Raw genomic sequence first — 27,073 nt, forward strand, 5'->3', positions numbered from 1 at the left:
TGTCTTTTTTGGTCATACTTTGGTTAGTTTTGGTATCTGTGATCTGTTTTTCTTTCTGTATGTTGTAAACGTTATCTTTAATGCCAAAAAATATTAAATGCATTGGAAAGAGATATTTCTGAACCAGAGTACTTACTTTGGATTTTTAAAAATACTATTTTCTTCTTACTTTTGAGTCCTGAGCCAGTGTTTGACATCCTCTGCATTAGATCCCTTCTCTTCATATTCTTCAAAATCTCAGTGGCAGTCTTGAGAGACTGTTGGTTATAGGTCAGGACCATTAAAAACACTGTGTTCTGACAGTCAGTGGTCTCCAGGAGCAGCCATGGGATGTCTTGGTAAGGCGTGTTAAAGTTTATTTGGTTGTCAAGGAATTTATTGAAGTACTTGAGCTCCTGATCACTCAAATCCTCCAGTGTTTCCAACAGCAACTTTATAACATTCTCCATCGTTTTCACCTGGGAAATTCAGCAAACAAGTTAAGGAGAAAATCATTTTATTTGAATTTTTAAAGTCTATAAAGTGTAAAGGATCATTTTGGTATTTTTAAAATTGGGTTATATTAGGTTCTTGGTAATAGCAGCTATAATATATATATATATAAGCCACAAAAGATTACTGTCTGCAATGCCCCTTTAAGGAGAGAGTGCTAAGGACACCAGCAAATAAGCTATAGTGCCACAGCTGGGCACAGTCCTCCAGGTGAAATTTTACGTCAAAATCAGGCAAAAAAAATCTTTACAATGTCAATTCTGTCTAATGCTGATCAGCTTTTAGGTCTGCATTAGGGATGCACAATATTATTGGTATGCAGAAGTGGAAAAAGTACAGAACTATTTACTCAAGTAAAAGTACATTTAGTCGTGTTAAAATTTACCTGAGTTAAAGTCCAAGAGAAAGAGAAGAATCCAATGGAGATTTATCCCTCACTGCTACTAAAAGAGCTCCAAACTTCTCTCCTGCTGAGCCCCTACAGTTGATCTTCATTCTATCGGAATCCCCCCGACATCCTTACATGCGTCATGAACTGGTGCATCTCTGTGTAATTTTGGATGCCTTTACCAAGACTAAACATACCGACCTCCCATGTAATAGAACATTATGTTTCCAGATTCAGCTATATAGTAATTTTTGCAATAAGGGGAGGATTTTTTTTATCTTTTGATAAGTACTGGAGGTAAATACATCACAGGATTTATAAACACTGTCCCATTCAAATGTAAGCGATCAAGACTACAATTTCACCTCTAATTCAATTATGAATTCCTTCATTACAATTTCACTTCTTGTTGACATAAAATCAAAATTGCATATAAATAAATAAATTCAGTTGATATAAGTCTTGCATTACAATTTTTTTAATGAGGAATTAAATGTATGAAAATAAGTGATTTTGACTTTAGTGACCATGACAAACTGTTTACTGCAGATACAGGGGGATACTAACAGGTGGATTTGTTTTACACATCCATCTGGTAAACCACTCATACACAGCATTTGGTAAAGGGCAGAGCCTTTGAAAAAAAAAGAAACTCAGAGGGTGATTAGAAGAACGTTCTGTCTGTCACTTCTTTACAAGCCAATCAGAGCACTAAAACATGTGACGTAGCTGCTATGGAGCTGCACCCCCACCAAAGAAGTAAGCTCCATAGAGAACAGCATAACACGACCCAGGGCGACTGTAGACATGTGTTGCGTGCAGCCTGAAGTGCTGCATGCCCTCTCTCTCCCTGGCTCTCTGGTCTCCCTCCTCCCTCTACCTGTGTGGCTGCAGCACACCTGTGTGCTGTTAGCACTCAGGGTGGTGGGCTGTTTGTTTTTCCCCCATGCATGTCCAGATTTCTGGGTTTTGTTATTTTAGTTTGGCTGTAGTCGTCGGTAGTCCTATTTTCTCGTTTTCTTTTCTTGACTAAATAGTTTCTTTTCTTCTGGTCCAATGGCCCATTGCGCGGTTAGCCCCGTCAGCCACCCCTCTTTTGTTCTTTTTGCCGGCGGCTGATTTCATTGATTTATTTACTGTTTCATTCACTAATCGTTGCTTATTTGAATAAAGCTTGCCATTTTTGTTGGAACTCAAAACCATTTGTCTGTGTCCTTATATGTTGCTGGTCTCTTGTGTACAAGCCTTATTTTTGGTTTAAATTAATCATTTTTAAGAGGCCGTAACAACATGTCAGTACACGACTTTTGTCATTTTTGAAAAGAAAAAAAACAGTGCCAAACCAAGACACTTTCTGGACAAGATCATAAACACATCAAAGTTTGTTTGTGTAGTGTAAGTTTGAGCCAGCATTGAGTTTTGGCCCATTTTGCCCTAATTTTGCAAAATTACATGAAGAGGCTATACCCGTCTGTAGCCTGTATAGTCTAGCTCCCTTGTAGAGGTGTCCCGATCCGATATTGATATCGGATATCGGTCCGATATCAGAAAAAAAACGACTATCTGATTACATCTAAAATCTCAGATTTAAGCACTCCGATACAAGCAGTCCATTCCAGACTCCGCTCCAGCACTTCTATCCAGCAGCGCCGCAGGATCCAGCATGTAGAGCCCACGTGATCACAACAACAGCGTGCTTGCGTGTATTTTTCGTTAAAGTCAGATATAGACGTTGCAGCTGAGTGCAAAACTTGTCACGCACAAGTTCCCTGTGGTGGCAAAGAACCGGGGAAGTTTAATACGACCAACCTCATTGGGCATTTGAAGAAGCATCACAAAAAACAGCATGAGGATTTTCACAAGACCACGAAGAAACAACAAGGCTCTGGCTCCTTTAAACAACCAACGCTGTCCGAAACATTCGGAAGGCGTGATAAACTCCCATGGGATGGCAAAAAGGCATTAGCTATAACAGAAAAGATTGAAGATGAGCCCCTGTCAGTGGTGAGTAATGTCGGGTTTAAACGCTTGATTGAACCTCGAGCCTATTTTTAACCAATGGGTTACGTAAATTTTGACCTTTAGCATAAGCATATTCTACAAGAATACATCAAAAATAAATTAGACAATCCTGGAAAATGACCTCAATAAATCCAATAAAAACAAATCATACTTTTAAAGTGCAAAATAACAAATGAAGTTGACCTCAGTTATTTTTTTACTGCCAGTATATGGTGGGAACAACTGAGGACAGGGAAAAAAAAAACCCACAATATTGTCTATTGTCCAACTGCTCAAAGTTAAGAGTCCACAGCTCCAATTTCAAAATAAACATCTCACTCTAATAACAAGAGCAGAAATCAAATAATAATCAGTCAGTTAACTAAATTCCTAACAAAACCCTTCCTATTCCTCCATCTCCACTTTCTGCAGTCTGAGCATGATGTGGAGATTCTTCTTAAAGAAGATAAGCATTTCAGCTTTTCACACCCTGTCCCCACACATTCATGCTCACAGAAAGAAACACAGTATAGACAGGCTTGTCTAATTTATTTTTGATTTATTCTATTTAATTGTAGAATGTGCTTATGTTTAAGGTCAAAATTTATGTAACCCATTGGCTAATAATAAATGGGTCAGTTTTTCTCATACCTACTGTTGCTGACTTGTTCTCTGAGTAATATCACTTGATCAAGCCTTTTCTAACATTCCATACTACAAAATAGGTAATAAAAGTATGTATGATTCATGCTGATGTTGTATCGGTCAATATCGGTATCAGCCGATACTCAAGGCTGAAATATCGGTACCGTATCATAAGTGAAAAAATCTGATCAGGACATCCCTACTCCTTTGCAATACCCTAAGCGTGCTTTCTTTAAAGGGGCAACACAGACTGAAACATCTTGTGGCTAACACTATTATTAAGTACCTTATACTACCCAAATTCAAAAATACCAAAATATCTCTTTAAGATAAGAAATTATTTACTTCCTGGATCAGTCCTGACACATTTTCAGCCATGAATTGCTCCTCTGATGAGACAAAACAAAAAACAATATATTTATATATATATTATGGTCGAACACATATGGAATTATGTAGTTAAAAAAGTGTGAAAGCAAACCACAATGATTTATATCTTAGATTCTTCAAAGTAGCCACCTTTGGCTTTGATGACAGCTTGGCACGCTCTTGGCATTATCTCAATCAGCCTCCACTGAGCTACACTGCACATTTCTGTTCCATTTTTTAATGTGACATCTATCTTTTTTGCAGGAATTACCACTGAATGCTTCTGTGAATGATTCTCCTGCAGCTGTAACCTACCGTATTCAATGAAATTAAATGACAGTTGCTGATGTATGTCTGCTACTATTACTGTCAAGGCATGCCTTAACAGTGTTGCTTTAAGCTGCTATTAATATTTGCCTCATAGGTTACACATTTTATTCACCATGCATTCACTTGTTAATAAATAGGGGTGCTGCTGTTGTCTTCTTTGTCTTACCTTTGGGTCCTGAGCTGACCTCAAAAAGCATCAGCACAAGATCAGTCCTTTCCATGTCCATGTACACCTCCTTGACCAGCTCTACAGCCTGGCGTCCAAATGTCTCCACCATCAGATCCCCCAGCGAGTGTGCAGTGTCTGCCTCCTGCAGTGGCCCCCATGAGATGCTGGGAAGGCCCCACTGAAAAACTGTGAACGGCAGCAACCACCTGAATTTGTTTAGCTCTTCACAGCTCAACTTGCAGAGTGATTCCAAAAGCAACTCTTTAACAGCCATCATCATTGACACCTGCAAAATCCAAAAAAATGTTTAGATAATTTTTCTTAATGTTTCATGCAAAATAAAGGTGAACCTCTGTGTTCCCAGAGTCTGAACAACTGAAATTGTGTCCATAAAGATCATATGGCATGTGTTATTAGTGGCTTATATGGCTATATATAGTTTCCAACTTATCTTATTTGACTCTGTTCTTCAAGTCAAGAGTGCATTCATAATTTACATCTAACTGATCAAGATTGTGTGGTTGCTTGCCTGCTTTTCTTCCTTTTTTTCAGTTCCCCTTATCTTCTCATTGAAACTACAGTAGAATTTTTTCCCTGAAATGTATTAATTTTGTTCAGAAATAATATATTTCATGTGATTTGTCAAATCACCCTATTTTGCTATCTCGATAAACTTTAATTATTTAATTTAAATATTTCAATAATAATTTTTAATAATTGTACATCAAAGTACATAAATTATTGTTATATGTGTTTGTATTTCCATGCCTTTTTTGGCTCTGTAATGCACTTTTGAATTATTGTATGTATGAACAGTGCTCTACAAAAAAAAGTTACCTTGTCTATTTTATATTAATTTAAAAACAACTACTCCCATGCTATACTTTTTAGACTAGATCCTGCATCACATCAAATACTGCAAGCATTTGTCAAAGCCAGAAAAACTTCTTTTATTGCCTATGATAGACTTTACAGTGAACTTATCAGCACAATAAACAAAAATGATTTCAGACATTACTGTGGCAATGGACAATGACGTAAATGTGGCACCACAATTAAAAATTGTGTTAACAACGGCTCATAAATATCCATGAGAACAGCTGGGGATCCAAAATAATGGTAGAATTTTAGAGAAAACTGATACTTGAGTAAATGTATTTTCACATAAAAAATACCTAAATGATAAATGTTACTACTATAATTGGCAGTGTGTCTGTGTATAATCTGTGTTGATTTGCATGTCAGACTGTTGCTCCAATTGTCCTTAATACCTCTCAGAAGTCTTCTTGGGCATACTGGTTCGAAACTGGTGCCATGAAAAAAGTCATTAATATGTACAAATTTTATTTCATAAAAGCAGCATATTATGAACACAAATTGAAAATTTACTATGAGGTATGAATCGATTTGATGTCCGCATTTGTGGCAGTCAGTTACGCAGGGAGTCATTTGTTATCTGAGGGCAGCTATTTTCAGACCACTCAGGGGAAGAAGTTTTGTTCTACAAGGCAAAAACTTCTCACGTTTGTTAAGGCCCGGCATGCAAGAAACTGGTCAGCGGCAAGGACAGGACTGGACTCCGTCAGGATGAGAAAGCAGAGTATAGCTGTGCTCAGTGATTAAATTCTTTATAAAATTCTTTGATAAAATCTGTGTTAAGTTTGAAACAAAATTAGACAAAAGAATTGCTCCTTCAGTCTGTATCATCCTCTACTTTGGACAGTGTGTTGATTTGAGGAGATGATGCAGCTGCACTAATGTGCACTCTGCTGTGCATCTTTTTTTGTAATGTTACTACTAAAACCGTCTGAAGAGAGTTTAATGTGCCATGCTTCATTCATTTATTGCAGCATATGAAACTCTTCAATTGCGATAACTACAGATAGTTCATAATTAATGGGTGAAATTTTTAGTTTAAAAAATCTCAATGAATAGATATTGATAATTTTTTTTCCCTCTTTTTCCTCAAATGTTACAGGCTGTAAGGTTGTCACCCCCGGTCTAAGGTCTTGCCACTGTACACTGCCTTTGTACTCTGCCCTGTTAGAACGAACTGACATTACTCACTTTGTGAATTATTGCAGACAGGTGTTCATCTGCGTAGTGCTGTCCTGAGGAGGAAAAAAACAGAATCTGTTTTTGGCATAAGACAGTATGGAGACATATCCCCCCTTAGTTTCACATTTATCATAATTCATAGAAATTCACAGATAATAAACTTGTGTGAGTGGCTTTTGTAGAGTCATTTACATGATTGTAACATGATTTGTCTTACTTATCTTACCTGTTGTTCTTAATACCATGTCTGACAATCTCTGCACCAGATCAGTCCTCTTTATCTCCGTTAAAGCCTCTTTTGTCATCCCCAAAGTAAGTTTGCCATACATTAGCAACATGAAGAACACCATGTCTTGTCTGTTTGTCATCTCCTGCCACATCCATGAGTTGTCTGAGTGGTGCCTGTGGTGGCAAATGTTATGAAGAAACCAAAAGAATTTCCTGAACTCCTCTTCACTTAAAAGAACCAGTGTTTCCAAAAGCTGCACTGCCAGAGACTCCAGCTCTTCCTCCTGGTGAAGTCAAACAAAATTCTCATGGTTAAAAAAAATGTTTTTTCTCTATTTTAACTTACATTTTACACTGTGACCCAACTTTTTTGTAATTGGAGTTGTACAAATAACATTGATATTATACAGGTATTATATCAGTTTTTCAAATTAATCTTTGTTCCTCCTGATGCATTTCAAATGTAACCCAGAGCTGCACCTTTTTGTGAGTTTATATAGTTTTTGTTAAACAGGTCCATGATTTCTTTAATGCACTCTCCTCTCTGCCATTCCAAAATACTATTGACTGGAAATATTTCATTTATTTACATATTTATTTTAACTATAAAGCTATACAGAGTAAAAGAAAAAGTTACAAAAAAATAATTGGAATACAAACCACATAGCTTATATTGCAAAAAAAATCTATGTCCAAGACAAGATGTAAGAAGAAAAACTGTAAATATTGAGACACATCAATTGTGAAAATTAGAACAGACAACAATACAGATGTTTAATATAACAATTTAGACAATGCTTACACCATTTAAGAGGTCACTGTGATATACTCACTCTCTGTTTCAGTGAGGGCTGCTGTAAATCCAAGGTGAGCTGGGAGGCCCCCCTATCCCGCATGGAGTCAACGCCAGAGGAACTATAGAACCCAGCGGAGCCTATGTGTCTAACCAAAAGTGTAAATAAAGGGGGCATAAATAAATAAATAAATCAAGATAAAACAAGACCTACAACTATAGAGACAGTTAAATTGATAAATATAACAAATATAAATATACATAAAAGAAAAGCAATAAAAGAGATAAAAGCATATGACTCCTCATATGCAGAAGCCATATTTTGGTCAAAGCTACTTCCTGTTTAAAGACCCGGCTTAGGTGTTATCAGGTCCTGATCTTCAATGAGTGGGAGAAACTTATAAATGCAATACAAACAAAACACTGGGTCTCAGGAGGATATAGATTGGAGCCAGACCCTTAACTGCTTTAAAAGTAATAAGTCAAAACTTGAAATCAGTTCTAAAACTAATGGGAAGCCAATGTAAATATACTAAAATGAGGGCGATGTGATGTTTGTTAAAACCAGTGAGAAGTCTGGCTGCTGCATTTTGTACCAGTTGGAGGTGACAGGGGGATTTTTGGTTTAAACCAGAAAGGAGTTGCAGTAGAAGGAGAATTTGTAATTCTGAATGATTTGGCCAAGGGGCAGCATATAAATAGAATATAAAAAAAGGACCTAATACCAAATGTGGTACACCACAGCAAATAATAGAGGTAGACTGATTGTTTTATGGTGACTGCAAAGGTTCCCTCTGAAAGATGATAATGAAACCAACTAAGAGCAGTGTCCCTGATGCCCACCCAGTTTTTCAGATAATTTATCAAAATATTGTAATAAGCTGTATCATATGCTGCACTGAGAATAAAAATGGCTCCATCCCCTCCATTAGCTGCTAATAGTAAATCATTGGTCACCGTGAGGAGTGTCATCTCAATACTCCTGTGTGTTGGGTAGGGATCAAAGGTGGTTTTTATGTTGGCTGTCAGGTCTAATACCCTCAGTGTTTTTTTCTTTTAGGTTGCTCTGCGAGGAAGTTGGAAATCCTACTCTGAATCAATTACCTGTAAAATTCCTCCATTTGATCTTCTTAGTTGCCTTGTGTAGTCTAGAAAAATCAAAAAAGCCATATCATATAGTTAATAAAGGAAAGGATGTACAGTATCCACATCAATGGAATAAAGCATCTCTTAATCCACAGACTTCAAGCTCTTCAGCCATGAACAGAAACTGACCTCTGCATTTCATTGATGCTACACAGTAATTGTTCAATACTAAAAAACAATCAAAACTCTTAAGATAACACCAATTAAACTAAACTTTAAGGATATCAATCGGTCCATTAAGCATGCTCAGGTAACAATGAATCATTCATCCACTTTGGTGCAATGAAAGGAACAAAACCTGCAATGTGGAGGCAAAAGCAAGATGACCTCCAATGAGAGTGCTGCCACATACGGTGACTGACCACAGACAGTTGCTTTCTCTTTATCAATCCTGACTCTAGTTTTGTGTTTTTCAGGTGTTCTTGTCACAAATGGTAACATGAAGTGGTATCAACTAGCCCATTTTTGTGCAGATAGTCCAGCTCCTCCAGGACTACATATGTGCAGCCACACATATGGATATAAAGTATATGTTTTCAAGTCACCTGTACGTATCTGCAGCTGATCCGACAGAGGAAGAGAAAGAGAGTATAGCATCCCTGTTAGTGAATGAGAAAGGGAGAAGCATGTCTTACATTAAAAATGAACCTCTCTTGTTACTTTTAACAGCTTTTATGCAGTTTATGCTGTTGATGTTGTTCTGGGTGCTACTAATCTGGCATTGTTATGCATCCACAACAACCCTTCTTGCACAGAACAGCTGTTGTAGCCTAACTGCTGAATGCTGAGGGACACATTTCAAATCCGAAACAGTGTTATGCATGAAATGTACGGCTAAATAATACTGATAAAAGAGCAGGCACTTGCAAAGTGAAACTTCTCACAGGATTAGTATTACCTGTGGACTCTGTGTACCCTGAAATATGGTAGGCAACTTACCCTGGAATCTCTACCCTGCAAATTACAGACAGGGCTGATTCACACGGGATTAAAAACACAGACGTCCTACGTCGTTACAAGTTACCAGCAGTCCCTAGGTAACACTAGTCCCATGCGAATAGGGCATAAGACTGGCTAAAAGAGATCTAAGTGTTAAAAAATCTCACAAAAACTATGTCCATATTCTGTCAAGGAGACTAACAGGAGACTTATGTTTGCACTGGACCTCTGGCTTTTCAAAATCATTCTCCACTGTGCATATAAGATATGTCAGTATTCTCAACAGTTATTTTAAATCAGTTGAAGTACCGGTTGTGCATTAATATGAGTGTTTTACATTTATAGTAATGTAACAATATGGCTTATTAGTTCAAACAGAATAATCATTATGACCAAAAGTAAAAATTAAATGTAAAGACTTTTAAATCAAAAATGTTTTGGAGCTTTCACTGTCTTAACCTCCTAAGATTCAAGCCTTCATTTGTTATGAATTTTCTTTTTTATATCTACAGCTTATTTGGGATTAGTAGGACCTGATAAGTATAGTAACTAAACATTGTACCCCAACAGCAGTTAGTTCAAATAAAAAGTATGTTCTCATATGATGACAGTGGGTCTAATTAACTGTATAACATAGTATAAGTGGTATTGTGAAACAAATGTGGGCAGTTTTACCAAACTGATGCAATAGTTTATATCCTGAAAGATAAAAGTATTCATTCCCTTAACTCTTTTTATGCATGCATATTGATAAACACTTGCATTTACACATTTCAAAAACCTTCTCCCACTTAAATCTCTTTTATTTTCACAGTTGCCTTATACTTTTTCTTTTAAATTCGTCACGACTCAAAAAGTTGTATGAGAAAATAAAATGATTTTGAATTTGGTACATCTTTTTTAAATCTACAGAATTTTTATCCCCTAAAATTGTTCATATAATTCCTTTTTTTATTAAATATTTCTAAGTACTATTTTTTGGATGTTTCTCTATTTCTCTATTTGTTATTTTTTTGTTGTTGTTGTAAAAGGCATATATTTCTTTTGACTGTTTTCAAAGTTAAGGATTTGGTTTATGTTTTAGTCAATATTTACCTAAACAACATCAAAACTTTAGAATGAAAGGGTTAGCCTAATATTTATTATTTTTCGGAAATAATATGTTACTTTAGTGACAGCAATGATCCAGTTGTGACACTAGTGTTATGCAAAAAAAAAAAAAAAAAAAAAGTTTTCTTTTTTTCCGTATATCAAAGAGGTCTTTTTGAAATTTAAGAATAAGTGAAATTTAGGGGTTAAGGTTCAGCACACAAAACTCACAATACAAAGTACCCTACAAATGCGCATCAGAGTACTTTAAGATTATCTGTTTCATGAGATAAAAGTAAAATATTACTAAATATGTTTCTGGACCACAGATTGCACCATTTTGGCAGAACTGGCTCTTATACAACTTTATTCAAATATCTAAACAAGGCTGTGCGACAAAATAAAAGTTAATAATACATAATTTCTCCTGAATGTCATTTTTGTCTAAATGATCATGTTTTGAACATAGCTGTGCTTGACTTCCTGCAGAAGCAGGACATTTAGGAAATTGGTAGACATTATTTTCTGTCTAAAACTCCTTCCTGTTCAAAGAAATGGCATAGCTTCTAGACTTATCATGTCCTACTAACCCCGAATAAGTTGGGGCAACAAGAAATGCATTCATACAAAAGTTTAGGAGGAACTCAGGAAGTTAATAAAAAAGCTAAGAAGGTTCGGTCCATTGGTTGCATTTTCATGTAATAACTACATTAAAACATATAACATAAGTTAGGTTCGGTTTTTCTAAATAGTAAGTTGTAAATGGTTATAGAGGTTGTCGTTTACCAGACTTTTCTGATGAACCCTGAACCCTTTCCATATTTGACGCATTTGAAACGGGTCTAAACCGGAAGTAGAAGTATAAAAGTTAAAAAAGCTGTATGCAGCTAAAAGTTTTACTCTAAAACCATCGTTAAAGCCAAAGACTCCCTCCATTAAATTAAAAAAAAACGTATCTAAACGACGCTAACGTGGCGCTGCTGTCCGGTAGCCATTCAACATTTAGAGTACATGCAAGACAAAGTTCCACTAACCGTGCTTACTTCTTTCTTGACATGTCTGATTAATTCAATACTTTCCCCCTTGAAAACATAAGCTTAATGCTCAGCAACATGTATACCTACTCTTTTCTTCACTGCACAAACCAACGCCCGCTCACGTCGTACTGTTAAACGTATGCGTACATAAAGCAAGAAGCGTTAATGCTGCTTACGTTAGAAAGATGACAAACTAACCCGGATGGAAAATACCGCAGTAACATGGCATCATGAATCAGTGCCATTAAATGTCGAAATTAATGGATAAAGACAAGATAAAGATAAACGAATATGTTACAAAATTTAAAATTTATATCTTAAAATGTAAGGATAAGAAGTGATCATTATATCAAAAAGGTAATATAGGTAAAAAAAAAAAAAATTTATAGCCTAGAAAAAACGCCCAGCTAACTACTGACAAAAAATATTTCGGTACTTTAATGGTTATAAGGCATAGTAAAACGGTATTATCATACTGCAAATTACGTTCCAAAAAAGGAAAATTCCAGCTTTAGCTTATACAGCTAAAATTTAAACAGAATCAACATCAATTTAGTATGAAAAAGTATATCCTACACTGTAAGAATATATAGTCGAAGGCTGTTAAAAATTGAGTTGCATTTGAATTCGATTAATGTTGACTTACATTTATAAATTTAACTTCACTTTCACTAAGTTATGGAGGCAGAAAAGGGCCAAGTCAGAAAAGTAATGGGAATATGAGGAAACATGTTTAAAACAGTGTAAGAGCCATGTATTCACTTTGCTTTAACTGTTTTCTCCGAGCCACCAGAGGTCAGTGAAGTGGCCTTTGGTGCAGGCTGAAGCCAGCAACAGGTGTTAAAGGTTTGTGTTAATTATGTAAAAGTGGTTGAAGTGGAAGGAGCCCGACAGTTTTCGACTGTGCTCGGTTTTCTTTTATATTATTTGTATTAATTTCAATCATAGGCTTGTTGGAAGCTGAAGGAAACGTTGAGTCTTAATAAAACGCCTTTTTGGAGTTAAATCGGCGACTTCTCTGATCGGTTTGTTTTTGTTTTCGTTAACTGAGTACACGTCGTAACATCTTAATGCCCACTATCAGCCGGTAGCGGCTAAGTTTAGGATTAGGAATGCAGACCTAGATTCTCACTGTCACATTTTGGTTATTTTCCAAAGTTGTATTAATCTGTTTATCTTGGCATAACAGCTCTGGCTTTCCAATGATAAGTTCATTTGTCAAGATCTTCAGCAAATACAGTGATTAACTTCTTCTGGAGAAGGGGAGCAAAACGTAGGGCTGCATGTCCTCCATCTGTACAATTCTTCTACAATTTATATGGCAAAAAGATATATAATGCTGACATACAATAAAGCTCAGTTTGTTAAAAAAAAAACTGATTGAAATAAAAAGGCTGCTGTTACATGAATATCAAAGTATTTAAAAGATTCTTTTCAGTATTTCTTATCATCAGGATTATTCTATTGTTTTTGCACTGTTTTGCTGTGTTTTATGAGCATTTAATCTTTTGTCTGCGCATTACATTATAACCGTATTACATTGTATTTAATATCTTTTCTCTTATTAATTTTATCCTCCATTTTATAACTTTATCAAATTCATATTGGACTACATCAGTCTCCAAAACATTTTTTAATATTCTACCCTCTGACAGTGACTTTTCTCCTCCCTTGAACAGGACGTTTAGTAAATCTGAATTTGACTGAAAGGTGTTTAAAAAAACAAAGTTTGACTGACAGATATAGGTGACCTTTTCTGGAAAGCAGTCACACTTAATAAGAAATACAAAGAAAGATTTACAAGAAAACAAAATCAACTGTTGTAATGAACCATTTACAGACATCCTGATAAAACACAGGATATTCAGATTAACACTAAACATAACTGTGAAGCACCTTTCAAAAAAATAAGTAAATAAGATGTTATATCTGCAAAACGACTTACAAGAAAAAAGACATTAACACAGTTTTGAAAATCTATTTAATAATAAATTGGGTGATATAGAAACTTAAAAATGTAAATTGAACAAACTGGCTAAAATCAAAGGCTTTTTCCCCTTCTGGCCTCAGAGAAAACAACAGAAAGAATAAAAACAATCCCTGTATTAGACTGTGTTCAAAACACTTCTCAATCCATTTCAAATCGACATCAAAATAAATCACCTTTTCATTTTTCCATCATGGCAGAAAAATCTACAATATGAAATATAAAAATCTGTTGCACACATAAACATAAAATGTAAATACATTTAGTGCAGTTCATTATGGAAAAACATTAAATTACTGGAAAAAGGACATCTGTAAAAAAAAAATAAAGCATTTGCCTTAAAATTTACCCGTCAACATTTCATATTTAAAAGTTTCTCAAGCATCTTCGGGTCTTTTTAGCATGAATCAGGCAGTGGCACATCATAAAACTTCTCTCTATACTATTTCTGCTGTCAAAACTTTGACTAGGCTAACACGAATTCTTGATTTCTGAAACGTCAGGTCTTGAGTTTTAGGTGTTTCTGTCTGCATCATAGACTGTATTAAAATAAACTGAGTGACAGCCTTCTGAGAGTGAAGCTAGAATATGTAGAGCTCCCCCTGCTGACTGGCTGTGGTTAAGACTTTTTGCATCTGATGGCAGACAGTATATTCCCAGTGTTGGGCGTAACGCGTTACAGTAACTCCCTTACTTTTATTGGTAACTAGTAGTGTAACGCATTTCTTTTCAAAATTAATAACGCTGTTACCGTTACTGGGAATTTAGATCACACGTTATTCGTTACTTTTACAGCTGACAACTCGTTTATGTAGGTTAGTAAACATCCGGTTTGGCAGACGACATGACAGAGCGGTAAGCACATCAGCATCCTAGGAGAGAGAACAGCCTCTGCAGAAACAAACAAACACAGGCACTGAAGCGCGTACACACACACGTCATGGCTGAGCACTCAAGCTTGAGCTCTCTGTCTTGGAGACACCAGAATTACTTTTCCCTCCTTGGGATAAAGGACAAAAAAGAACAGGGAAGTAAACCTTTCCACCTCCACGAACAGCAATTTTAACTTCACGAAATACTGAGTTAAACAACACGCTTCAGCTAAACTAATTTCCGGAGAGCTAAAGACACCGCTAACCCAGGTACAGCTCACGTTAGCTGGGCAGAGCAAGCAGGGAGGAACCGCCCCATGTAAACAACCCAAGACTGGATTTAATTCACCGCCAGCTGCAGAGTGCGTCACTAAGAAAGCACCAAACAGACTGATAGCAAGGTATGCTGTTAAAGACACGCTTCTGATATAAGCTGTGTAGTCCGCTGTCTTCAGAAAAATAACGAGAGAAAAAGATAAGACGAGGGATAGGACCGCCATGTAAAAAGATATTAAAAGAGCAGCTGGGATTCAATCTTTACTCTGTCAGTAGAGTAGCCTATATCTATTTGAGACTTCTTAAACAGTGTTAAAAATGCTTTAACACTGTCAAAAATTGAGAAACATTTCTACTGAGTTCTATTGTTTCACCACATTCCAAAATAATGATAATGGCTACAATGTTATAAAATTTGAGTTATTTCCTCTCACACTGTCATAACTTCACAAATTAATGTGGTGTGTACAATAATGAGGACTGAAGTGAAAAAAGTAACGCCTGAGTTACTTTTCAAAGTAACTAGTTACTTTCACAAAGCAGTAACTCAGTTACTAACTCAGTTACTTTTTGCAAGCAGTAACTAGTAACTGTAACTAGTTACTATTTTTCAGTAACTTGCCCAACACTGTATATTCCACCCTGCCTCGCCTGGATGGAAAAAGGGGAGTAAAACTCACTGCAATCTTGTGCTAAATAGATACTATTACTTACAAATTCCCTGCAGTAATCTGAATACATATTTTGAACATGGAAAGTTTAGACAGCTTGATATGTCAGTATTACATGCCTGCAGATTATTTTATGTAGAGTTAACAGTATTTTCCGCAGCATTGTCACATTTACAGTATAAAAAAACGCACTGAATGGGCTAACGCTAGCAAAACTCATTATTAAAGTTTAAGACATGACCCTGAGCACTGGTGATATTCAATAAAATGAGGTGTTGAAAACAGAGTTATCACAAAAACTTCTTTGTGTAGCCTTCACAACATCTGAATAAAATAAAATGTCACAACTATAACCCATGATAGCTGACGTTCTTTAAAGATAAAGGTAAAAACCTGCATAATGGATAAGTGCTGGAGTAAATGTCACATGAATACCTGTCGAATGGTTTTTAGGCGCTTGTTTCCTAACTTCCCTTTGGATTCTGAGCAGGTTTCTCATAACATCTGCACCAGATCATTGCGATGTATTCTTGTGAGAACTTTTTTGGTCAGCTCCACACACTGTTGGCCGTACCTACCAAACATCAGGTCCACCACTTCCAACACGTCTTTATTCTCCAGTTTACATGCTGAGATTTGAGGGAGGCCAGCCAGGACACCCTTATCCCGAAGGAACCACTTGAACTTCTCAAACTCATTCTGCTTTAACTCCTCTAGAGTTTCCAAAAGCCTCTCTTTTTCAGTGGTGATGGCTACTGCCTGATGAATTCAAAAGGAATAAAAAGGAAGATTTGACAGTTTTTAACCAATGGATAATGTTGCAGCTAAAAACACTCAATGTATATTGACTATGATGGCAGCTACACAATGTAAAACATGAGTTTGGTTTGCATAACAATTTAACACACCTTAAAAATCTACATATCAAAAGTACACTAATAAAAGTAAAGGACTCAAACCACCCATGTTTGAAATGTAATTATTTTGCATTTCAAAACATTAATTAGTCCATACTAACAATGTGAACCTTTTGTTAACCAATTTATTCATTTGGAATCATTTCAATACAAAGAAGTGTGCTTTTGACTCTGAATTCAAGATTTAATATTTAAATGATTGTTGCACTGCTACAGCAGTGTGGTCTGAAATCATTTTGTTGGATAAAATATTACACATAAAGAAATATGGAGGAGTGCACAATGATTCAGTGATGCCAGTTCCAGTTTAGTTGCTCTCTGTATGTGTAAGTAACCCATTTAAGGTTAAAATTAACTGCAGAGACTTTTAAGCTAAGAGTACATCCTGTTTGGAAAAAAATCCTGCTTTTATTTGTCTTTTTTCTAACTTTGATTAAAAACTGGATAGCATTTAATGCTATCAAAAATGTATCACATTAATTTCTGAACTAAATTTTATTACAAATACTGTTTTAACTGTCAGCCCTAGATAAAAGTTGCAGTGCTTTGAAAATGTATTTGCCCCCTTCCTGATTTCTTTTGGTCACACTTAAATGTTTCAGATCATCTAACATATCTTGTTATTAAACAAAGATAATCTGAGTAAATAAAAAATTCAGTCTTAAAATTATAGTTTTATTTATTACAGGAAAAAGCTGTCCAAACCTACCTGACCCTAATGAATCTAATAACTGGCTGTTTGCAGTAGCTGGCAATGAGTCTTTCACATCACTGCGGAGGAATTTTAGCCCACAGTTTTTTCAGATTTTTTTTTTTTTTTAGCCACAATGGAGGGTTTTTGAGCATGAAAGGCCTGTTTAAGGTCATGCCACAGCATCTTAATCAGATTTTTTTTTCTTTTTTTTTTTTTTTAAGATTTATTTTTGGGTTTTTTTTTTTGGGTCTTTATTAGATAGAGGAGGATGGTGTATAGACTCGGAAACAGGGAAGAAAGTGGGCAGAGCCATGGGGTAAAGGGCCACAAGTCGAATTCGAACGCAGGCCGCTCGCGTACATGGTGTGGGTCTTAAACCACTTGACCAAGTGCGCACCAAGGTTGTTATAGTCAAAGTGGGGGTATTATGCCTTTTTTCAAAGCTTTACACCATCTCTCTGATACCCACGTAGTAGTTTCACATGGTTTACAGCTCAAAAAACTCCTCATGTTTCTCACACTGACATCCTGAAAAACCCTTATTTTGACCTCTGTCTGAAACGCTTCATTTTGGCAGGTCGTAGTCAGGAGATCCCATTGCGATGACTTCATTAGTTCGCGCCATCGAAATCTTGTCTCGGGAAGATCTCGGAGAGATTCCCAATGAACCATTTTCATCAGTTTACACACTAATTCCAAGATAACAGCCACATATGTTTATCTTGCGGTTTGAAAATTTGCATGTGTGAAGTATGGACACCCAACATTGTGACTTTATATTTATGTTTAAAAAACTGGAAAAGTATCATACTAAAGCTAACTAAATAACTAAAACTAAAACTCAAAAATCTGTGTAGTTAACTGAAACTAAATAAAAGCTAAGCTTTACCAAAAATAACCCAAAAACTAACTAAAACTGTATAGTGCACTTACAAAATTAACAAAAATAAAATAAAAAGGGAGACAAAATATCTTTAGTTTTAGTCTTTGACACAACCATACTGACTGGCACCGACACCCAAGTCTGTGGAGTGTAAAATTGCCTGATCTGATTGTTTAAGACTTCACAAAGTGGTAGTTTTATGTCTGGAGTTGTATTCAAACATCATTTAATGAATAAATGATAAGTGAAGAGTAGCCTGTTTGAATATGTTTTTAAAAATGTATGACGCTCACCCAGCCCCGACATGTACCGTAAAAAAATAAAACTAACACTAAAACTAATAAAAACAAAACTAAAACGAAGCATTTTTGCGAAATAAAAAATAAACTAAACTAAAAAATCAGCAGTCGAAACTAATAAAAACTAAACCGAAATCAAACACAGAAAGTGAAAATGAAATAAAAATATAAACTAATGAAAAATCCCAAACTATTACAACCTTGCTGCGGGCCCCCTCAATCAGATTTAAGTCCAGACTTTGACTGGCCCTCTCCAAAACATTCATTTTTTTCAGGAAGGGGAAAATACTTTTTCCACAGCACTGTAAAGTGATTAAACCCAACTCACCTTCTGACAATACGCAGACATCTCACGATCCACTGGTTGTTTGTCTGAAGACAAAGGAAATACAATTTTTGCATGAGTGATGGGCTCAAAGCTGCCATGGACAAAGCTGCAGTTTGTCTCAGTGTTTCATCACAATTTTAGTGAAAAAAAAAAAAAAGATAATTTTGATACATACCACTAAGTTTTTCACAACCTGCCTTCTCAGATATCTGGTTGCAGCCATTGATAGCTTCCTTTTTCTGCCCTGTCCAGGTAGTGTAATCACTCTTCCTTTAACTCTTAACTTGTGAAGTATGCTTCCAACGGTGTCTCTATGAACATTCAGTGCCTTTGCTATCTTTTTGTATTCTGTTCCTTGCTTGCAAAACACAATGATTTCTTCTCTGAACTTTTGAAGCATTCTTTTGACTTTTCCATATTTCTAACTTGCAGTCAAGCGTGACACTCAACAAACCCCTCACATTTCAGGTATTTCATGTGTTTCAGCTCAACCAAACCTGTTGCAGCTAGTGAATCCCTTGATTAGTTGCATGAGATGTTCTTGAAACAACCCCAGTTTTGCATATTTGAGCTGGTGTGAGGGATTCTGTTCAGGGGTTGAATAATTTTGAGGCAGAAGAAGTCAGTATAAATTTCATTTTCAGTTAAATTTGGGGAAACTACTTGAACCAATTGTAGTGTTGAGCTATTTCAATTGCTTATGTTTGATTTGTTCATTGAAAACAGCTGACAGTCTGTAAATTTATATGATAAACCTGATTTGCAGTGGGGTTGAATGATTTTGATTGCAGCTGTAGACCATAAAAATAATTAGTTACTATACAAAAAAAAATGTCTTACCTTTTGTATGGCCAGTGCTTTGGTACTCAACTGAAAAATAACAATTTTGATTAAGAAAAAAAATCTGGTTTCCTGCTTTACAGGCAGCAGACATCTCTCTCAGTGCTAATACTAGCCAGTTAACTGACCGTGCTCATTTATTCTAACCTTTTCGAATTGTTCGGGTCCAGACCGGTGTACTCTCATTTTTTTGTGCAAGTTTGAGGGTGAAGTTTCTGTCTGGATTGTCAATAAAAACTTCAAAGAAACTGGATGGTTTCCATTCATATCTGAGCTTCATTTCCTGAGGGAAAAAGCATGAAAAGATGTAAATTAAATATTAGGAACCAGATTAAAAAAAAAAAAAAAAAACTGCAATCTGCATTTTTTTTAAAAAAAGGCCTCATGCTCATTCAAAAACAGGCATCTAATCATTAAAAATATGTGTAGCTCTTTATTTAATGGGCCCTAATAAGCTTTTAATTTTATGACAACAGGTGTAACTATCTAATCATTTCTCAAGTTTAAGTTGGTAATTAACAAGTAAAAAGTTAGTATTTTACAGTAATAACCTGTAAATATGGTAATATTTATTAAGTATTACCTTGTAATAATGCATTAATTATCAAATCATTCCTTGAAATATTGTGTCAATTCTCTGGTAATTAGGTGTTATTCTACCCTAGCCTTAAAACTTGACTGAAAATTATTCAGGATGGACTCACTTTAATGTAGTGGTCCAAAATTAAGTAACCCAACATGACAGACAGACTGTTTTATGTATCTATTGCATGGATATATAACACAGCCCTCTGGAAATGTATTACTTGGTAATTAACACCTTATTCTCAATAAACACTACTAGATAATTACCACTTACTACTTTAATATACTAGGTAAGTATCCAGTAGGTACTACAATTTAATTCATAGAAACAAATGAAGTATGTCATGATTATTAATTGAGTAGTAAAATAACAATGGCACTGTTTAGTTTTACTCATGCTTCAGTAATCAGCTCACTCCTAATCTCAGTTCATTGATTCATACCTCAGGAACAATTTCTGCACCATCCACATCCGCTGTTAAGATGAAACGATCATGCATTTTTAAGGACTTCTCTGGAGGTGGCTTTCGGATTATTTTGTACCCATAGGATGATTCCCTCCTGTCCATTTCCTGTACAAGAAAGACCTTAATACCTTAAAAGAAAATTGCTAAAATGTTTCCATAGCTGGATGGTGTATTAGTCAAATTACACATGGTGCAACTCTTTGTCTTGTTGCTTGTATTTGTGACAGAAAGAAAAGAAATCACCTGTTGCAGACCAGGATCGCGTGGGATCAGATAAACATGGAGCGTGAGGAAATCCGTGTTGGTTCTATAGATTAAAACGTTGCAGTGTGTTTTCACTGGAACACCAGCTTTGATCAGAACCGCTTTTGATGAGAAAACTGGATCACATAATTTGACATGGGTTGGTGTGACCTCAGACACTTGTTCCACGACATCTCCACAGTCATCTATGTGAAGGACTGCAAACTTGTCCAATATTTCAGGGTCATCTTCTGCATTAAAAAATATACAGCTCATAAGGACAAGAGGACTGCACCAATTCTGCACACATCAGCAGAAATTCACTGACATTGTTTGTTCTCTCTTAAACTTCTGTGTTTACTTGCCAAAGCAGATCCAGTGTGGCAGATACACTTCATCAAACTTTCCAGCAGTGATTTTGATGTTCATTAGAGGGCCTGCAGGTAAATATTTGAGGCCTTCAATCCTCTCCACGTGTTCCCCCCAAGAGCAAAACTGGTACTGAAAGCTGACCTTCTCCTTACACGTCCAGCGTATGCCAGAGACATTGCATTCAAAGTGGCTTCCTGCTTCGCTTTGTAGGCTAGTATGGAAAAGTAAATGAGTTTATATAACTTCATCAAGTTCCAGTTTGCTTTGTGGTATACTGATGAATCTACTTTCCACCTGTAAGCTGGAAACTCATCTCCATCAGTGCTCTTCACTCCAGGTTCAAGTCTGGTCCAGTCACTAGAGTCCTGCTAAAAAAACAAAAACAAATTTTAGTGACATTTTATGTTTAATACAATACATAAAAAAACAAAAAAGAGAAAAGAGATGAATATGAGAAGAATAGAAGGCAGGGGATTACCGTTTTGTGTTCACAATCTTCAGGCCCCGGGCTTCTCCAGAGACCTTTAAAGACAGTGATTTTTTTTTCCTAATTTATGTTATGTAGATATGTATTATAACAGGGAAATGTTTCCATTTGGTAGTGATACATTTTTACATACAATCATTAACAAATGGGTTGGACAAAATAATCCACAACGTTCACCTTGTGCCAGTCAAGTAGCGTATAACATCATTGATGATGTGATAATTTAACTGCTGCTGGGCGTGATGGGAGTTATATATCATCAGAGTTGATAGAGGCTAACATTAGCAGTGTTAGCGCTGCTGGACCTGATCCTCTTTGCAGGTTAATGTCTTCATTCCTGTGCTAAATATTTTCACTCAATACTTGATTTTATTGCCTGCACATAGGGATAAACTACAAATATCACCAGGCATTTATGTGCCTCTGGGAGCTGTAGATTTGTCAAACAGGCCTAAATAAAAGACAATGTTTCAAAGTAGGTGTAGCTCCTAAAAAGATGTAATATGGTCCAAAGTTACTGGTCCCCTCACAACATGTAACAGTGACCTTTGACCTCTAAAATCATATCAGTCAAACCTCAAGTCTTAGTGTTGGTTTGTGCTAAATTTGACAAAACAAACTCGATGCATTCTCTGAGTACTTTGAACCAAAGATTTGAAGTCACAATAACCTTAAGATTTAACCTTAAATTTTGATCAGTTTACATCAGTTTCTTTTAGTCAGATTGAACATTGGAGCGAAGTTCATAAAAAAAACCCATAAAAACATTTTTTGAGGTCTTACATTCACAAGAATTGGACGGACAGATGTATGGACAACCCAAAGACATAATGCCTCTGGCCTGGCTGAACGTGTTATACAGACTATTTTCTAACCATAGAGTTATAGTGTTGTTTTTCACAACTTACCCTCAGATCCTGTGCTGATTTCAGACAGCTTTTCTACCAGATCAGTCCTGTTTATAATCTCTAAAGCATCCTTAGTCGCCTCCACACACTGCTGGTCATAGATCTCCACCATCAGCTCCACTGTTTGTCTCTTGCGCGCCTCCACTTCAGTGAGAAGTGCCTCTAATTCGCCTCCTGTGAAGCTGTTCTTTTCTCCCATCTTACTCTTTTTATTTTAATTTTCTGATCGTGCAAGGAGGGGAATCTCAGGTGCAGGGTCCATTTAAATATGATTTAAGTATTTAAATGGGGGCGTGGACAGGGAGGGGTCGGGTACTCCAACATGTGCGCTCAATTCCACGTTCATTGGGATGTAAAAAAGAAATGTGCTTGGATTCATGCGCGCACACAGATTCATACATCTGGATATTTTTATGCATACGACGTTTTCTGGATTTGAGCATACGCCATATTTCAGTAGGAAATCCACGCAAGTCTTTGTACATGAGGCCCCTGGTCTGAACTACACTTCGCTGCCAGATAATTACGTCTTGTATGGTAGAGCTATGCATACTCTGTTTCCCCAGTGTTCATGAGATTTTTTTAACCTTTTGGATTTTTTTCTTACCCGTGTTTAATCTCCTGTGCTAAAGCGGGGTACACACATAAAGATAATCGGGCTGTTTTGTCTCGATTTTCCTCCTTCCCGACCAAGGACGGCAAACGCCCAATTATCTTATGTCTTATAAGATTATCCTATAAAATTATCCTGTGGTCTGAGGTGTGTTAAGAGTGAATTTGTCCCAATAATTGGCTCCGAAAACGGTCGGGGCCAACAATCTATTTACGACCAAAAATCTTAATGTGTGTGGGGAAAGCTGACGATTCCTGAGTCATGACCAAGCGGCAACCTCCGGTCCTGAAAAATGAAGCCAATGCGGAAGTGCAAAAAATTGCTATACCACAATTGTCCACTTGAGGCTGGCTGCAGAACACCGGAGGTCCCGTCTGGACACATGTTAAACAGCCGGTTTTGACACTAGAAATAAACTGGTTTACAGCCTGGTTGAAAACACCAAATGTGTCTCATTAGCTAGTGTCTTATTGTGCTCCCACTGTAGGGGGGGTGAATTTTTTTGTACCATGATCGTTTGAATTATATTTAGGATGAAAGCTGATTGGCGCATCTCATTTGAATGTCAGATAGCTCGGCAGGCAGAGGCTCCGTTTCTGTCAACCGGAATGCTAGCTAGCAGGCTGACAGGAAGTCGTGCTTAGTGGGCGGGCTGTTAGGTTGATCCAAAGTTTGGTTGAGACCGAAGTCTCCACGGATTGGCTTCAAGAGCCGTTTGAGTCCACCTATTGTAAGCAGACGACTGACGTCACAGGGGGTTTGTCCAATTCTTTCTACAGTCTATGGTCATGACTCTGTGAATTGTGACATGGAACGAATGTAGCCAATTAAGAAGCTGACTGAGGAACAAGGAAGCAGGTGTAAATTAAAACAAGCATGGCTGACCTGCTGAAGCATCATAATGTTATTTTTTTTTTGCGTGGTGGCAGGGTAAATTAGGGAGAGATCCAATCAGTCAACTAAATTTACTGTAAATTTCGTCAACTAAAATGTTGGGAAGTTTCATCAACTAAAACTAGACTAAAACTAAAACAATTTAGATGACTAAATTATGATTAAAATTAAAAGATATTTTTGGCAAAAGACCATAACTAAAACTAAATCAAAAAGTGCTGTCAAAATTAACAATGCTGCTGATGTGAACAACGGAAGGTCTCAGAACACCTTTGGTTAAGACTGGAAGGGGTTGCAAAGACATCTCACTCAAAGACTTCAGGTACTGTATTTACCAGTCCACACTTAGACAAACTGTCCACAAATGTGGTATTAGGTTGAGCACATTGTACCCACTTATACGTATGACTCAGATGCGTATCAGATCACATTTGATGACCAATTAATGCAGAAAACTAGTTCATTTCAAAGGATTCATATACATTTGCTTGCCACTGAATGTCTTGATAAAGAAAGTCCATCAGTTTCACACTGCTCTTCAGTATTTGTTCTTTAAAACATACAAAACTTAAAAGGATCTAATCAAAATAATATACTCCAGCTGATGTGTCTCGACAGTTTTGTGTTTGTTACATATTCTGTAATGTTTTTCTTACCTCTGGCTCCCGGGCTGCTGTCTGACAATCTGTGCATCAGATCAGTCCTGTTCATCTTCAAAATCTCTCTGGTCAGCTCCACACACTCCATACTGCACGTCCTCACCATCAGCTCCACAATTACCTCTGTGTTTACTGCTTTAGGTTGGCCTGTTTTCAGTAGTGGGGTGCCTTTCTCCAGTTCAATGTGTAGATTGAAATCTTGAAGCTCCTCAGGACTTAAGTTTTTCAACATACAGAACAGGACCCTCTCTGGCATCATTGTTTCAATATGGACAAGAAAAATTTATATTGTACAATATGCAAGTTATTATTTGTGCTGTTTGTGAGATCTATACTTTTTAAACACATTGAGCTATGTTATTTAACGGTGAAGTAAATTAATCACAGACCGTTTAAACTATGACTGAACATCTAAAAAAATACAAACTTTTAAAACTCTCTTGCTGGAATTACTGGTTATTTGGTAGTTTTATACTGTGAAAGGATGTGGCTTCAAAGACAACAGATTTCACCGAATCCCTTTTTAGATGTTATTCATGCCTAACAAGGAAAGATTTGCACAATGGTATCACAGGCAGATCTCTGATCAGACGATGAGGAACAGGCTGCCAGGGAGCCTACATGATGTTGGCTAATGACAAAGTTTGATTGATGCAAAATTTGCTAGCGAGGCTGTTTAACCACAGATTTCCTGATTCATGTTTGACACAAATACTCAGAACACATATTTGAAAGCAGATAGACATAGACAAACTCATACTGTCTCCACTGGTATCTAAAGTTCAGAAAACTTTCAAAGGACTCCATAATCATTACCAATAGTTAATTAACGTAAGTATTAGCAGAGTGTTAGCAAGCAGTAATTTATCATACATACTGAACATTCATATGTATCCATTACCACACAGGAAAACACATCAAAACCGAAAGAACGTATAGAAATACTGTAGAGTAGAACTAGGCAAAAGTTGGGACTCACATTGCAGGTTAAACTTACCAATTTGTTTTACATTCTAGACATGAAATTATTGTTTCTGGTTGTCCCGAACGTTCAGTGTTCGTGAAGGATGCTAAAGTTGTACTCACCCACTTCCTTCCTTCCTTTTGACCAAAAGTCTTTCTGTGTTTGTCACTTCCTCAACAACAACAGTTTTAAGTCACTCTAAATATTTCATTATACTGTGTACCTGTGTCCTCTGATGCAGGTACACAGATTTTGGAAAAAAAAGAATTAAATGAGGATTTTCAATATTGAACAAAGTAAGCACAGTTTGAGCAGAATACATGTAAGTATTTTAGGTGAACTAGTTGGATCGTATTATTGAGCTGAGCCAAATGACCTAAATCACTGTCAAACATGAGCAAGAAGATACAGGTAAATGAATGCATGGCAAAAATGACTGTATGGAACGTAAGGTTGATGACATGATTTCCATTTTTTTTTAATTGAAGCCTATGAAAATTCATTTAAATAAAGACCTAGGGCACAAATAGACAAAGCTATGTCTGATGCCAAACCCTGATTTCCTGATTCCCAAACTCTAAATGCTCTAAATAATAATAATAAACTTTATTTATATAGCACCTTTAAAAACAGGTGTTTACAAAGTGCTTTAACAGACATGACAGCAACAAGAACTCAGGAATTCACAAAAGACAAAGAACAAATTAGCAATAAACCTGACAGAAAAGTCTTGGTAGTCAAACAGGAAACAAAACAAACTGAAACACAAAAAAATACGAAAACTGCACAGTTAAAAGGAACGGGAAATACGTAGATGATCCTGAGGGCATTTAAAATACTAAAAGATGAAATTATCCAGGAAGAGACAGTATGATAAGAAATGAACGTAAAACTGTATACATACAGTTAAGACGACGACATCACATCATTAGCAATAAAACAATGAAAGGTAAAGTGCCCTTTTTCATAACCAAATCTGCATGGCAAGATACTTTTGTTACATCTGGTTTCGAAAATACCTTTTTCCATAGTGGCAATAAAAACACAGTCTGCTGCTTGTCTTCAAGAGTTTAAAAAGGGCATGTCAGATGACTCATTAGTTGTAAAAGTGGTATACAATAATAACATGTTATAAACTGAACAGTCTGCCTTTCCTTCTTCAGATTTACATGGTACATCTGATGTTTAAAATACAGGAGGGAACTAGAAAAGCACTCGGAGAGCTCAGACCTCCGCCATTAGCCCTATCTCCAAATAGTGAAGAACCCTTCAAAAAAATTCCTGGATCCAGATGGTGATCTGGATCAGCCCCAAAATCTAATCAGTTCTTCCTTATGCCATTTCTGACATTTCCTGAAAATTTCATGAAATCCGTCTACGACTTTTTGAGTTATGTTGCTAACAAACACACAAACAAACCCACCTGATCA

General features: G+C 36.4%; 1 protein-coding gene across 8 annotated transcripts in view; it reads right to left on the minus strand.

The window, feature by feature from the left end:
- Positions 1 to 16,176, minus strand: part of LOC121513011 — a 35,849-nt gene extending 19,673 nt beyond the window's left edge. For 2 of the 8 annotated variants that reach the window (XM_041792477.1, XM_041792476.1), the window contains exons 1-9: positions 11,772 to 11,872; positions 9,165 to 9,218; positions 8,578 to 8,621; positions 7,514 to 7,622; positions 6,679 to 6,964; positions 6,462 to 6,505; positions 4,392 to 4,680; positions 3,872 to 3,915; positions 170 to 458 (exon numbers count right to left, since the gene is read on the minus strand). In XM_041792477.1, the coding sequence (XP_041648411.1) occupies positions 170 to 458; positions 3,872 to 3,915; positions 4,392 to 4,680; positions 6,462 to 6,505; positions 6,679 to 6,964; positions 7,514 to 7,622; positions 8,578 to 8,594 (1,078 nt within the window). In that variant the 5' untranslated portion in view covers positions 8,595 to 8,621; positions 9,165 to 9,218; positions 11,772 to 11,872. Of the gene's footprint in view, positions 1 to 136; positions 459 to 3,871; positions 3,916 to 4,391; positions 4,681 to 6,461; positions 6,506 to 6,678; positions 6,965 to 7,513; positions 7,623 to 8,577; positions 8,622 to 9,164; positions 9,219 to 11,681; positions 11,873 to 16,068 lie in introns of those variants that run through there. The other 6 variants (XM_041792479.1, XM_041792471.1, XM_041792472.1 and 3 more) reach the window with 5 other exon arrangements.
- Between the last annotated feature and the right edge of the window lie 10,897 nt (positions 16,177 to 27,073).

This window comes from Cheilinus undulatus, linkage group 8 (assembly GCF_018320785.1).
Source record: "Cheilinus undulatus linkage group 8, ASM1832078v1, whole genome shotgun sequence".
Lineage (NCBI taxonomy): Eukaryota > Metazoa > Chordata > Actinopteri > Labriformes > Labridae > Cheilinus > Cheilinus undulatus.